This window comes from Balearica regulorum, chromosome 7, assembly GCF_011004875.1.
Source record: "Balearica regulorum gibbericeps isolate bBalReg1 chromosome 7, bBalReg1.pri, whole genome shotgun sequence".
Lineage (NCBI taxonomy): Eukaryota > Metazoa > Chordata > Aves > Gruiformes > Gruidae > Balearica > Balearica regulorum.
Genome location: NC_046190.1, coordinates 14,082,581 through 14,096,794, shown reverse-complemented (window position 1 = coordinate 14,096,794; position 14,214 = coordinate 14,082,581). Strand labels below are relative to the sequence as shown.

The 14,214-nt window shown below is 42.7% G+C and overlaps 1 protein-coding gene across 7 annotated transcripts in view; it reads right to left on the bottom strand.

Annotated features, from left to right (window-relative positions):
* SH3PXD2A (SH3 and PX domains 2A) overlaps positions 1-14,214 on the bottom strand; it is a 269,997-nt gene that overhangs the window by 27,759 nt on the left and 228,024 nt on the right. For 5 of the 7 annotated variants that reach the window (XM_075757988.1, XM_075757989.1, XM_075757992.1 and 2 more), the window contains 2 exons: positions 12,018-12,131; positions 7,456-7,539 (listed from right to left, as the gene is read on the bottom strand). The exons of 1 other annotated variant lie outside the window; for it this stretch is intronic. In XM_075757988.1, coding sequence (XP_075614103.1) covers positions 7,456-7,539; positions 12,018-12,131 — 198 coding nt within the window. The remainder of the gene's footprint in view (positions 1-7,455; positions 7,540-12,017; positions 12,132-14,214) is intronic. One more of the 7 variants, XM_075757990.1, reaches the window with a different exon arrangement.

Here is a 14,214-nt window from a genome sequence, read left to right as displayed (position 1 = left end):
CGAACAAGAATTTCTACACTGTTTGGACTACCCAACTCATACCACCCACTTGTAGCTGTGCTCTGCCCAGCCCTCCCAGATGCCCTGGCAGCCCAGCACTCAGTCCATTAGTTATTCCAAAGCCTCGCTTCCCTACAACCTTTCTCCTCCTCCCTTTACTCCTCCCCAAAGAAAGGCAGGCTTGTCTTTTACGCTGGTTCTACCTCAAGTCTCCTGAAAAAAGACAGTAGAGGCTTCAGGTCAAAACAGAGAGACAGATCCTGGTGGATCACTGGGAAAACTGCGGACAGCAGAGGACAGTTCCCATGTCCTTGTAACAGCCCACACTACAGAAAGAGCTTTTTCTAGCAACTGAGATTTCCCACTGGCAAGTGCAGCACAGGTTGTTGCAGTCCAGCTGCAAGGTGTGCGTGTATACAGGACAAAGCATCTGAGCTGTACAATGCCCTGCATTACAGCTATGTACAGAGGCAAGACAATCATGCTATTTTCAACAGACCTGGTACGAGGAAGCCAGTGGTATTGGAGAGTTATGGGTTGCTCCTTCACAAGCCACAGACATCTAATGCCCTTCCATGGCTGTTAGAAGGCAGGGGAACAAACCCAACAAAAAAACCCCACCCAAACCAAACCAACAACACAACCATTTTGTGTTCCTCCAGCAACATAACCACACTCTGCCAAAGTGAGGCCTTTCCTATACACAAATAGCAATAGCTTTGAAACTAAAAAGCTGCTTTAAAATCAGTTTTTGAATGCATGCCTAGCATTGCAGCAGCTGAGACCATTCCCTTTTCCTTCCTTCATCCTGTTTCACACCCACCACCTCTCCTTGCATAGTTAATAACTTTGCCATGAGATAGACCTGCAGCCAACCTTCTGAAGGAAAAGTCAGTATGACCCTAAGTCTGGTTTGGTTCATTGCAGATCTGCAGGACCATAAAGGAGAAGGGAAGATGTTGGGAAAAGTGAGACTGGTTCTTTTAGCGGTGGCACCACAAGCTCTGTGCAAAACTCTTCTCTGTACTAAGCCAAGCCAGTCGCAGTGCAGCTTCATTTAATTTTGAGGAAAAAGGCCTACTTCTGAGGCTGCTGGAAGCAGTCAAGTAAACCCATATGAAACTTGATCTAAAACCAGGCTAGGATAATTTAAGAGTACCCACACATCTTCTCCTACCCATTTTAAGATGCAATTTAATAAAGTGCAACTTTTTGCATAAACAAGATTTATAGTACAGCTCTTAAACCATGACATGATTTACAGTAGCGCAAGATGACCTATAAGCACCTTGGCAATGCTCATCAAGTAGTAAAAGATCACCTTTGCAGCCACAGTGTAGTGGGGACTGAAATATTTCTTCTGTTTTGGCCAGCCTATTCAATGGCTATAATACAACATACTCACTGCAGAAGAACTAGGGATGTTACATTAACTTGTTAAATTTTAGGAGGACAATGTCAATGACAGTTACTTTTAGGTAATGGCAGACCATGACAACAGTGCTTTGTGTTTCTTCCCTTTGTGTAGGATTATAGCTTATAATTAAAGAGCCAGCAGATGAGTCTATTCCATCACACACCCTTTAAACAGCATAGACTCAAATAGGTTTTCTTTTGTTTCACCTGCTGTATTTCTGTCTACTAGTAAAGACTTTTTAGGCATTGGGCATGGCATTTTCCATATCAGGTGACCTGTTAAGACACCTCTTCCACAGGAAAAAACCTAAACAACTCTGAACAGCTAAGATGAAGCTCCATTCTCTCCTGAAGAACCCATACCTAATTGTCTGACAGAGCAAGAGACAGAACTCAACAGCCTGTGAGGCTCCTCCAAGCCCATCTGTCAAACCAGAATTTCAGATTCTACACGTGCACTTGCGCACACACATACTACACATTAAAGTTATGAGGTGTCTTGAGAAGGCAACTTGGTCCCTCCTCTAGCTGTCTGGATTTATACTTACCATCAGGTCAAGGAAAGCAGACCTACGATTTTACTGCTCAAGTTGTAACGTAGAGCTTCAGTAGTGCTTTCCAAGTCTTTCTTATTCAATCTTCCTGATTCCCTTGGCACTAGTTACTTCAGATTCCTTCTAGTCTATCACCAAGGTAACAGTTCCTTTCCCCAACATCTTCAAAATCCTCTATCACTGCTGCTCCTCACTACTAGAGCTCTGATCTGGCCCTTCAACTTCTTTTGCACAGTCGCTACAGCCACCTCCTGCCTTCTTTGCCCCTTTCCCAGTCTCTCAGCACACTGCTCTTGGCACAGCAGTGCTCTGGTACTTCTGCCAGAGTCCTACCAAGTCTACACCCAATTCAGTTGTCCCATCTTGAATTTTCAAGCCTGTGTGCTGTGCCTTGTCTCTCATATCCTACTACACTCTCACATGTTCTGCTGCCTTTGTATTTCCCACTCCTCCAAATGCTTTCATCTTTTCCCACTCAGCCCATGCTTTTCTTATGATGCCTCATCTACCTGAGTAGGCTCCCTCCTCTGTGGTATCAAATAACCTGAAACTTTCAAATCCTTCCTAACATAAGCCTTACCTACCCTGACTTCCTGCCTTGCCAAACGAGCTTAGTCTTAGTCCTTCTCCAAAAGCTTTTAAAAGTACCAAATAAATATCACTTTCCACTGTGAAAAACCTTTTGGTCATAATAAGATGCATGCCAAATTGCCGCTTGCCTGGGCTCCTTTGATGCACAGATCTCATTCTCTTTGTTTAGGCTGTAAACTATTTAGGACAGGAACCTTGCCTTTGAGCTGCTAAAATACCATGCACTTTTCCAGCCCTGCATAATCAGTCTCACCTCTCCCAAGCAAGTGGCCAGTGCACATACATCTCTGCTTCCACGTTCTGAGCACCCAGTTTTGCATACCTCTTTCACCTATATTTTATAAGTTTGCTCTTTTCTGGCTCGATAAATAAGTGTGGAAGTTATCTGCAGCACTTCAGGAGCCAACCAAGTTAAGGGAGTAATTTCCTTTTGCTCAGCTGGCATACATGCCCCCAACTTTGTGACCCCATCCTTGTTTGATATGCCAGTAGGGATAGGGGGGAATTAAGCTAGAAATTAGCCAATTAACAGTTTCTCAGCAAAATGCAACAGCCCCAACGCTACATCTTCCAAACCACAGAAGAATTTTCTTTCAAAATACTTTCCCTTCAGTCAGCAGTCTGCGCTCGCCCTCCCCCACTCCTCCGCTCCACCACCCCCTTTTGTCAGACCTGCTTCTGGAAAAAGTCTCGCTGTTCCAGAAAGCAATGCATTAATTCAACATGGACTTTGTTTTACTTGTGTAAATATTCAGCAGAGAAAATAACTGTCCACAGTTATCAAGTGCGTTCATTGGCAGACAGGAGCTCTTCAGCCTTCGTCTGTCCCATGTGTTGTGTCCCCTCGCCCCTCACTTTTTTTTTTAAGTAACAGAAAACCTCATGCAAACAGGTAGAAAAGAACAATAATGACATTTCTTCTAAACAGTTCTGTATTGCACATGCTCTTTCTTCAACCAGCAACAGGCAATAAACATTTACAACTTTCCTTGGAGCACGGGGGGGGGGGGGGGGGGGGGAACCCCAAACCTAACAAACTCTGAAGTTGCTCTGTGCTGGTTTGATTTAGCATGGCAAAGCAGCCTTGTGCTGTGAGCGACAAACATTTCACCAGCATCAAGGGCAAGCAGGGAAAAAGTGAAAACAAAGAGAGAAGTCTCGTAGGTAGTAAAGGGGCTGCTGAAGAGGGCAAAGTGGCTCTGGTGGGATGCTGGAAAGGGTAAGAGTGCATGAGCACACCAGACAGGCTGAATTACTAGTACCAATCAAGGGCTCCTTCCACACCTAGAAAACTGGCTGCAGAATGACCTACCCAGGCTAGTAGATGGGCTTCAAGTATCATGACCAACTCAAGATGGGGTTCAAGTATCACGACCTCTGGGTTACATGGCTGCCTTCTCTTTATGTCCCATCCATCTCTTCCCATCAAGCTCCCTCTCTCCATAAGTTAGGGAAGCAGTAGAAAGACCTATAGTTTCCAAGTTCTAACTTAACTCTTTCATTGAATAGCTTGTTTTTTGTGCTAGCAGCTACTCTTAAATAATAGGCTTATTTGGCAGAAATTCAGCCATGTGTCACTGTATTGTTGATATGAATAACGCAGTACTTTCCTGCGTTGTAAGGGCTCCAGTTGAAAATGTTGGGCACACAACCAAAGCAGCAATAACTTCTGTCAAATATCTGGCATATAAACCCCCACTTTTCCCAATCAAACTGTAATAGCACAAATGACTTCTCATGAAATTAGCCTGTAAACAATCCTAAGTCCTCTTCCAATCGAAGTTCCAAATAGATGCATGTGTAGAATTAGCATTTTACCCACTACCAGAGAATATGAAATCTACAGCCTGCTGATCTAACAAGTGCCAGGACTGAGGAAAACCACAAACATTCAGCCTTCTCCTCACAATCCATATTTGTATTATTGGAGTTTTGTAATGTACAGACAAAAGTTTAGAAAGTGTACCACATTTAAAAACATTTAACATTTAAAAAAACAAGCTCTGCAGCTACATAAGAAACATAAACCAACATAATCTCTTAGATCTGGGCACACCATGGACCATTTTAAAGAGTAGTTCAGCAACAAACGTCATCTGTTTCTCTTTGTAAAAACAGACTACAGCTGTTCTCTTTGCCGATTTTTTTTTCAGCTTTAAAAAAGAAGCACTACCATGATGTTCAATAATTTGTCTTTCATCTTTCTTATTCATAGATCTGGTAACATTTCTCCCAAATATCTGAAGTTCAGGGATGCGTAGCTTCTTCAAATGGCTTTGGAAAGGGTAGAAATAAGCCACATGTTACCCCTAATAATTCCTCCCCCCATTAGGCAGTTTGTAACAGGGAAGGAAACATCCTTCCCTTGTGCACTCAGGCTTTTCCAGTATTTTTAATATCCAAGTCACTTAGAAAATCCTGGCCTTCAGAAACAACGCTTAATTCCTTCAGTTCTGGCTTTTAAGTGATTCTATCATAGACCTAGTTGGTAAAAAATGCTTGTTAGTGGTACCCAAGCATAAATATAAAGGGAAGCATCCTTTACAGCTTGCTTTTAAACTCCAGTGAACTCTTGGAGCTAACCTTTCCAACAGCAGGGACTATCTCAAGCAGAGTATCACTGGGTGGAAAGAATTTCAGCCAAAATGTTTAATTGAATTTATTTCCAAGAACGAGGCCATGTGGGGGAGGGGAAGCTGTTCTGCCTCTGTTGAACAACTCTGAACATCTCCTGTTTGAGCAGCTCAGTCCTTCTGTGCTTTGGAGCAGAGACTTGAAAGTTGGCAAGGGTTGCATGTGTACACTTCATGCATTCTGTCATTTCTGTGCAAACCCACCCAAATTTGGCCTTGTTAGAAGTCTTCTGGGCTGGGGTGGAGGGAAAGAAGGGAGAAAGAATCTCTCCTGACCTCACATAAACTGTCATCTGTTAGAGTGCAGTGATCCGGACACCCAGAGAGACTCATACTTTCAACAACTGCAGTTTGGAAGGGCTAGATGTCTGTACAGGCTGCAGCTATGCCAGACGATGAAGCCACTGCCTCCAACCTGTCCCCAAGTATTCAAATCACTTTCTTTACTTCCAGTGAACCTGCTCTTGTAAGAGCTCCCTAACCTACCATTTCAGATGACATTAAACAACTTATTTTCAGTCAGCCTGGCTAGCTGTGGCTGAAATGCATTGGAGAATGCAATTGGATAATTCAGCTCAGCCATGGAAGTTCAAGTGCTGAGATTTAGTTTGAGATAAAGCACATATTCTCCAACACAAACCCAGCATTGCTTGGGCCTAATCGGGAAGAAACCGTTATAGAGCAAGAAAGGCAGGGATGGAAGAGACTAGGGGAGCCTGTGGTGGGGAAGACTGCCAGGGAAGACACTGTGACACTGGTCAGAGGGCAGGTCTGGAGAAACTGCACACAGATGGTAGGCATAAGAGTGCATGCGGGAAAAACCTGGGAATGCAACATAGGTCCTTGAGTCTTACCAGTCAACTATGCTAAGGGACCAATCATGCAGTCTTAATATTTTATGGAGCTTTGTTTGCAATATTGTATGAATATGAAAGAATACATTTGTTATTAAACAAATTGTTTAGAAAACTGATTGCCAGAAATTCTCCCAGTTAAATTACCAGGAACTATCTGGCAGAATTTGACAATACAAAATAAGTAGCTCCTAAACTCTTGGAGTATAGAAATAAGCACAAGTTCTTTTTCACAAGCCAGTACGCATGCTTATGGGAGTTATTTTTAGTGCCTTCAGGGTGTAATTGGTGGCTGAGAAGCAAGACCTTATCTTCTGAGGGTAGTTCCAGTTGCTGCAGGGTCAAGCTACAGTAGGAAGAACACCCCTTTTGTTAGTTTAGTTTCCTCAACAATACTTTGAGGCAAATGTGAAAGGTCACTGAAAAGTTGTATGTGCTTGAAACACACGTGAATCTGCATACAAAACTGCCAAAGCCAGGAGGAGATAAATTTGCTACTTTAGAAGTACGTTCTCTCCTTAGTAGGAAAAGGCACCTTGTCCTTAACTGGGAAGCTTCTCTTGTGCTTACATTTGGTTCCATCCCCTCAGTAAGGTTGTCTGAAAGTTACAGAGAGGTGCAAATGGCGCTCCCCCCCAGCCCTTTATAAAGCGCAATGAATACCATATCTGAACAATCTTGCAAAAAAAGGGGAAAAGAGGACAGAAAGTACCTTTACTCTGGGAAAGATGATTCACATGCACTGGAGAAATGCTTGGTTTGGAAGATTCCTCAGACTTTACCCAAATGCAGCTTCAGAACAAGGTGTTCCCTGTCCCTCACCCCCCACGCTCCCTGTCAGAGCGGCAAAGGTAAAAAAAAATAAATGCTGCTACTAATGGCATTTTAAACATCTAGGACTGACACTAAAAGCTCCCAAAAGTTCTCAAGAAGTCTGTCTTTAGTACCAAGCACTACTTGCAAGAAGGAGAGGGGATTGAAACTGGAACGATTCTCATCTTTCCACACCAAGCACTTTTCCAGTGCGCACAACTCTGACCATGGCTTTTTGGCATTCTCCTCATCTTAACAGCCCTAAAAGTATCACTTGTCCTTATTGAGGTAGGAAAGAACGAGCATGAATATGCCCAAAGTTAAAACACAACAGATGTGAGCTTCCCTAAGCAGCACGAGGAGTCAGACTACAGAGTTACCCTTAGTTATTAGTCTCCGGCTCTTGGGGTGCCTAACCCTGGCTCCAAAGCACCCTCAAGCAGTCATGCACAAAATTATCATCTGAACTTGGGAGCTTCAGCCTCTCTCTATCAGAGTAATGAAGATGCAGACCCCGGCATACAACAGCCGAAGCTGCAATGTGGCTTTTGGTGCACCCTTAGAGGCTGGTGCCATAGGAAGCTATTAATTCACCTCGACTCTGCTGCCTGTTGACTATCCCGCCCAGCGTCCATCGCCGGTCCAGGCGTCTCAGGTGAGCCTTGCGTCGCTTAGAAACTAGTTTGGAACATGGATGGAAAAAAAAAAATGATGGGAGGGTGAGGAACAAAAACAAAACATGGCATTTACAAGCACTGGTCTTGTTAGCAGGAATGGGTTAGGTGGGATGCAGAAATTTTGTTTTAGTTTATATAGTACAGTGGAACAAATTAGCTTCTTGAGCCTGAGCAATATGAACCACCTAGAACTGTCACAAATTGCCATTGGCTTTCCTTAAACCCAATAAAAAAATATACACACACCCCAAAACAAGTTGCACAACTGAAGACAACTTGTCCAAGGAGGCTGCAGTGGCAGGACAGATCAACATCATTGCTGTTACATCTCCTAGTTAGGCTGCATGATCATTGGAGAATTCAGTCTATTGCATATGATATCAAACCCAATAGGGCTCTAACCCTCTCTAAGCAAGTTATCACACTATAAACAAATTCCAGAAGGAAGAAAAAAAAAAGAAAAAGAGGCAGCTTCTATTACATGAGTTCACTTGTAACAGCAGTATTCAGGAACAGAACCCAAGTGAAAAGTGATGTCTCCTTGCTTGCAACATGTGACTCCCAATCACTGCCACAGCTAATTCTCATGATCCAAACTTCTAATATACTGATTATAAGGAAAAACCTAACCTTGTAATTATTGAGCAAGCTCAAGAAGCTAACAAGCCAGAACTGAGAATTAGTTACACACTGAAACAATAAGTTATGCTTAAAATATAAACAAAGGCAAGACACCTATGGAAATGGCATTATGAGAGCAGCTGCGCACAGAGGACACCACTTGTTTTCTGGATTGCAAACATAGAACTGTACTCAGTTCCTTTTGCTTGTGAAAGTGTGAATGACACAAGAACCATTAGACTGGCACAGAAACACAGACAAACACTTTTTCCATTCAAGGGCTTCCACGCCATTTTGGCAACTACTGCAAGGGTGTTTGGTGCTGCAATAAAGCAGTACAAAATATTACATTCAGCTATCACTAGGGTGCAAACACAACCATTTTGTTAGTGATGCTGGGAAGCATTCATAAACTCTGATATCACATTAAAAAATCACTCAATTCTGCTTATGTGTACTCATTTGGGGAATATACCCTTATACTCATGACAGCAGATGCCACTGTCTTCTAGAACTATGTTCTGTAGACAATCAGGTACAGCAAAATTATTTGATTGGGGAATGATTCGCTGAACAAGTAAAAAAATTAATAACTTCCCCCAAAAGTGGCTTTTGCCTTTTTGCCCTTTACATCTGTCAGGAGCTTAGACTAGAATTCTGCCACCAGCTCACTCTCCTCAATTCCTCCTTTGCTGTGATGCCTAAACCTTCCCTAGTCACTCCAAGTGGAGGTGTGGCGAGTGGCATTGAACAGACACAATGTCTAGCTTTTGATACTCTGTACTTCCCCCTTTGATCCCATGTGGCTCAAAGAACCAACTGTCAGAGGAGCTGGATCTCAAGTTTATAGATCACCATGTTTTTGGCTAACGGAAATCAGTGATCCTATTGGAAGCCCACAGTATCACAGAAGACGAGCTGTCTTCACTCCTTACTGGTAGTGTTTTTCTTACCAATTGGTTTAACCTGGTGGCTTTCTCCAAATCAACTGGACATTAGACTGCCAGTTACACACATGCTACACAAGGGGCAACACAGGACACCTCACGTACAGATTATAGCAGAGAGAGAAGCTAAAACTAAATCCACAGTAAGACTACCTGCATTAGGAGGTTTCTATATGAAAGAAAGGAAGTGAAAGATGTTGAACTTAAAGGCTTCCAGGAAGGAAGCATGTGGAAGGGGTAGGAATTTGCTACAGGTGTCAACACAGAGCAGTCACCCACAGCTCCCTGCTCACACCAGGAGTTTGGAGGATTCAACCATCCCGGAATAGCCTTTGAAAACAGTGGGTCACACAGATCCACCACACCATATCCTCCTCAACATATGACTGCCCCAGTGATAGACCTTTTATATCACAACGATGCTTTTATGAGTCAGGTGCTTTTTCCTCAACAATAATGAATCTTGCTATTTGATGCCAGACTTGGACTTGGCTGGTCATGCCACAGTTATTCACCAGAAAGGTTATTTATCAATAAGTGTCTAAACCTTTCCAGCAACCATTTTAAGATGTTTACTTTAACAGCTCCTGTGGCTGCGAATGTTTCTTTAGATTGCTTTCTGAATGTTTTCCAAGCCTTGTAAGATGGTGTTGGTCTAAACACAGGCCCAGGTAGCAGTCGACTGTCTGCCCTCATCCTGACAAAAGATGTTGTGCAGGCTCAGACGCAGGGAGGAAACACTTTTGTCTTTCTCAGGGAACAGACTATTTAAACAGAGACACATGGAAATATTACTGCTATGTAGAGGCAGCATTATTACTAAGTTGCATTCAGCACCTCCTTATCTTATGCCTGCCAGAACAGAGCAGACCTCTGGGTCTGCCTGGCTTGTGGACTTGTTCCAGGCCTGCTGCAAATGGAGCGGGCCAAGAGGCTGATACAGAAAGCTCACGACATTACTGTTTCCACCCTTTCAAAGTAGGCAGAGCACAGATCGCTCAGTTGCAGGAAGTCAACATCTCCAGAAGTCACTCAAACTTGTGTGAACTCTAAATCCAGGGCCTAGGGCACTTACTCCACTTAAAGTGTCTTCCTCCTCAGTTACACTGGAGCTGCTTTCTCCTGCCTGAGAGAGTTAGCAAGTTTTCTGTGTAAGTATGTTCACTTTTATACACTTTTCTTTAAGAAAGTGAATCCAAATTGTTCTTTTCTCTCTTATGGAATAACTATTAGAAGAATAGCCCAAGTAAAGGAAGAACTGGAGCAGGGGGGAAACAAAGAACAAAAGTCTCGGCTTCTGTGGTTAATAACATAAAACAAAGTTACTGAAAAGCAAGTGAAAGCTGGAGTACATCATAGCAGCTGCAGAGGTAATGCAATTAGATTTGTCACCAAGATGGAACTGAACAGAAAGGGAAGAACAGTCTCAGGTTTCAGCATATCTGGATTTGGAGTAAGTCAGGGAGCATGACTGCTGACCATAGCTGAGGAGAGCAGTGTAATAGATTAAAGCAGACCAAGAGGAAAGAGATAAGAAACATCTGATGGATTTTCCATTACCCAGGAAAGACTGCTGTGTGGCAACAGCCCTGTGCAGAATATACTCCAGAGGGCAACATGAAAGGTGGAGGAGAGCTTGAAGTAAAAGCAGTTTAAGCAATAAGGCTGTCAAGCATGCACTATATTTAAAAGTCAGGAAAAGGGAGTAAGCTACAGACCAACAGACAAGGCATTCTTTAACTCTCAGAAAAAAAGCAGTAAGTTTTTGTTCTTTACTAACAGGGAAACTTTACTAACTGCTTTTGCATCTGCTAATATGTTGCATCATACCAGACTGGTTCCTGGCCTACCAGTCTACAGCCAGTCTGTCTCTAAACCCTAAGTGACCCAGGATATGGGTAGCTTTGAGCAGGGAAAAATGCATTACAGAGCCAAAGACTTCAATAAGCCACAGATGTCACCCTTGGGGCCCAGCACAAGTTATGTTTTGCCTGTGTGCTGTCTTAATGGGCAGATGGTCACCCCAACACATCTCTAAGCCTCCTGCCTGCTAAGGAAAGGTCAGCTGAGTTTCCACATGCGTTTTACATAAGTGTCACGCCAAGAGCACCTAGAAATTTAGCAAGAGATTCATTAGAATGGAGCAAATCATAATAAAAGTGTCCTTTGTACACAGTTGCTACATGAGAAGTCCATTAAGATGTGGTTAGTCTTTCATAATGGAACAGAGGAACATGTGAGATTGTACTATTCTGTTTCTGGAACCTGAATTAAGCATCTTTAGCCAAAAAACAGCACAGCTGAATACATATATATATATGACAAATGGCATCTCAGTTTTAACAGAATGAGACCACACCAAATAAAATTACCTTTCCACACAATCACAGACCACAAACAGCAGTGAAACTAGTTTCACGGATTAATTAAAACAAATTGTAATGAGAAGCAAATTGTAATGAGAAGAAGTATTAAAGTTAAATCTCACTCCTTTTAGTAGCCTGTGGCTATAACAAGCATCTTCCTCCAATTAAAAGCTCTCACTTGTATAATTTCTGCAAACAAGCCACGTAAGTTCTCTCCTTCTGTGGACATAAAGAGTCCAAAACCTCTACCAAATTGTACTGCTTGGGCTTGCACATAAGTTGTTTGCATGCTTTTTAAGGTTATTAAAATGAGCATCATTTCAGCTTTTGAACCCTTTGTCACACTGACAGCTCAAGCTGGTCACAAAGGGACTACACTCTAATTTCTTCTGCAACAATTTACTGATACAAGAGGGGAGAAGAGGTTACTGCACAGGATTAACAGCCACATGTGGCAGCAAGAGTTTTCAAAGTTTTCCTAAGGGGAGAAAAGCACAAAGCAAGTAAATACCAGTTTCCCTTTGATAACAAAAAGGTTTCCATACCTTCCCCAAGTTTGGATGTGTTGATGTCAGAGTCATCTCTGGTTCCACTTTGGGATTCCAGGTATGTAGCAGGGACCCAGCCCTGCTCCTCTGCTGTGCTCACAAACCACCAACCTACAAAAAGAAGTAAAAGAAGCTGCTCAGTCAGCATTAAGAGGAACAAGAATAGCGAAATACTGAGGTGGCAGCACAGAGGCAGCAGTTTCAGTGCAGGTTTGACTTATTCTGCAGCCTCCTAGAAGGAGAGGGGGTTTAGTCCTATTATACCATTTCTATCTGATACTCTCACTGTAGTAAACAAGCGTGCGGGCAGGCCTCATGTAAAAAAGGTTGCAATGGAACAGTTTATTTTAAGAAACCTGAAGTCTATTCATGACAACTCTGATTTGAGTTCTCCAATTCACTCTCCCAAAGCAAGTCTTGCAACACGTACATCTACAGTATCAAAACACTTCATATGTGTATATATGCATATGTGCATTTATGTGTTCATGAATGTATGTGAAATAGCACAAACATTTCCCAAATCTTAGTATGGGATATCACAAGTCAAAAGATGGAAATAGGAAAGATTTTAGTAGAAGGGCACAGATTTCAGAACATGATACAAAGTATTAAGCACTTCTAGAGCACTCTTCACCACAGCCAGTGTTTAACAAACATGACCTGAATTCAATGCCCTTGGAAACTGGAAAGGACTGCACAGAACAGAAGTAAGAGAAAAGCTTACTGAAATGTTACTTCAGGCCATAAGCACTAGTTATTTGCCTTCCCACCTCAACATCCAAGTTTCTACCATTATCTACAAAAATGTTAATTATTCACCAACTATATGGGTCTAACCTTTAGGTCACATCCATGGATGGATGAATAAAGTTATAGGTGAGCCATCTTTAGGTTAAATGTATCCCAATCATAACTATCCTTGCCTCTTTTCTTGCTTGGCTACATTGATTTACTGAATCCTCCACTGGTTTTGATGAGCTCACCCAGAGCTTGCTGCTCTCAGATATGAGCACAAATAGATTCTGCTCCATTCAGGTGAGGTCAGGGTTAAGATATAGAACAATAAAAAGCTAAGCAGGTAAACAATTTCTGTTGTTTTCTACAGTCTCCCCAAAAATGCAAGTCACTTTGTCAGGACAATGCAAACTATTGTTCAACACCAGTCTTTCAGCTTCCCCAAAGGGAGTTGAGAAAATAGCTATTTCTGTACATGTGCCTCAAAACAGTTTACAGACTTTAACGGCTGTCATAAACCAAATAAATTTCACAGGAGACTCCCAAGCCTGTCTGTGATGAGCAAATGCAGGGACAAGCCAGCTTAGTCTGTAAATAAACAGGGCACAAAAACTAATTAATTTATGGTGGGGCAAAGCCCCGAGTTTTGCGACAGCCACACAGCCCTCCCAGAGTTGGGAGGCCGCAGCCCTGGGCCTGGCAAGGGGATGGGAGGTTCACTGGGCTCTGCCACCATGCAACTTTCTTTAAAGAAAAAAATAAAAAGCAGCCAGCTGAAACAATGCTCCAGTACTCATGCTAAAAGTCACCCAAGCTCACTCCAAATCCTGTCACAGAAGATTTTACCAGAAGACAGTAGTTACAAACCCTCATCTTCCTCCCTGGGGCTTGTGGCTAGGAGACAATGTGCCCCAAGCAAACCCCTCACTTGCCACCCCAGAGCTGCTAGGTAGCTCTATTTATTTACTCTCAAAACTCAGACACGGCTTTCCATTTTCTGGCTTAACAGAGGTTTGGAAACTTTGCTTCACAAGGCTCATGGTTGGAAAGTTTAAATTTAGTTATCCCCCCTCAGCAGGAAGTAGATTCTCCTGCCACGAAGCCCACAGCAGTGAACATGCAGAATCTGCCAGACCATTTCAAAAAACACATCTTCGTGGTTGTTCCTTATTTTACTAGTAACGTATCAACATGGGTAGCAAACACAGTTTAACATACACTTATAATTAGGCACAAAATGTCAGAAGCTGGCTTTCAGCTGATATCAATTAGACTGGAATAGTTTATGTAAACTCTTCCTCAGAAAGAAATTAAACAATTGCACAAAAAGGACTTGCCTACACTTAAAAATGTGTGCTTGGGCCAAATTCAAACCATAGTGAAACTGTCTTTGGAGGGCTGGATCACACGGCCTTGACGCAGACCCAGTGCTAGCCCATTTCGCAATATGGCTTCT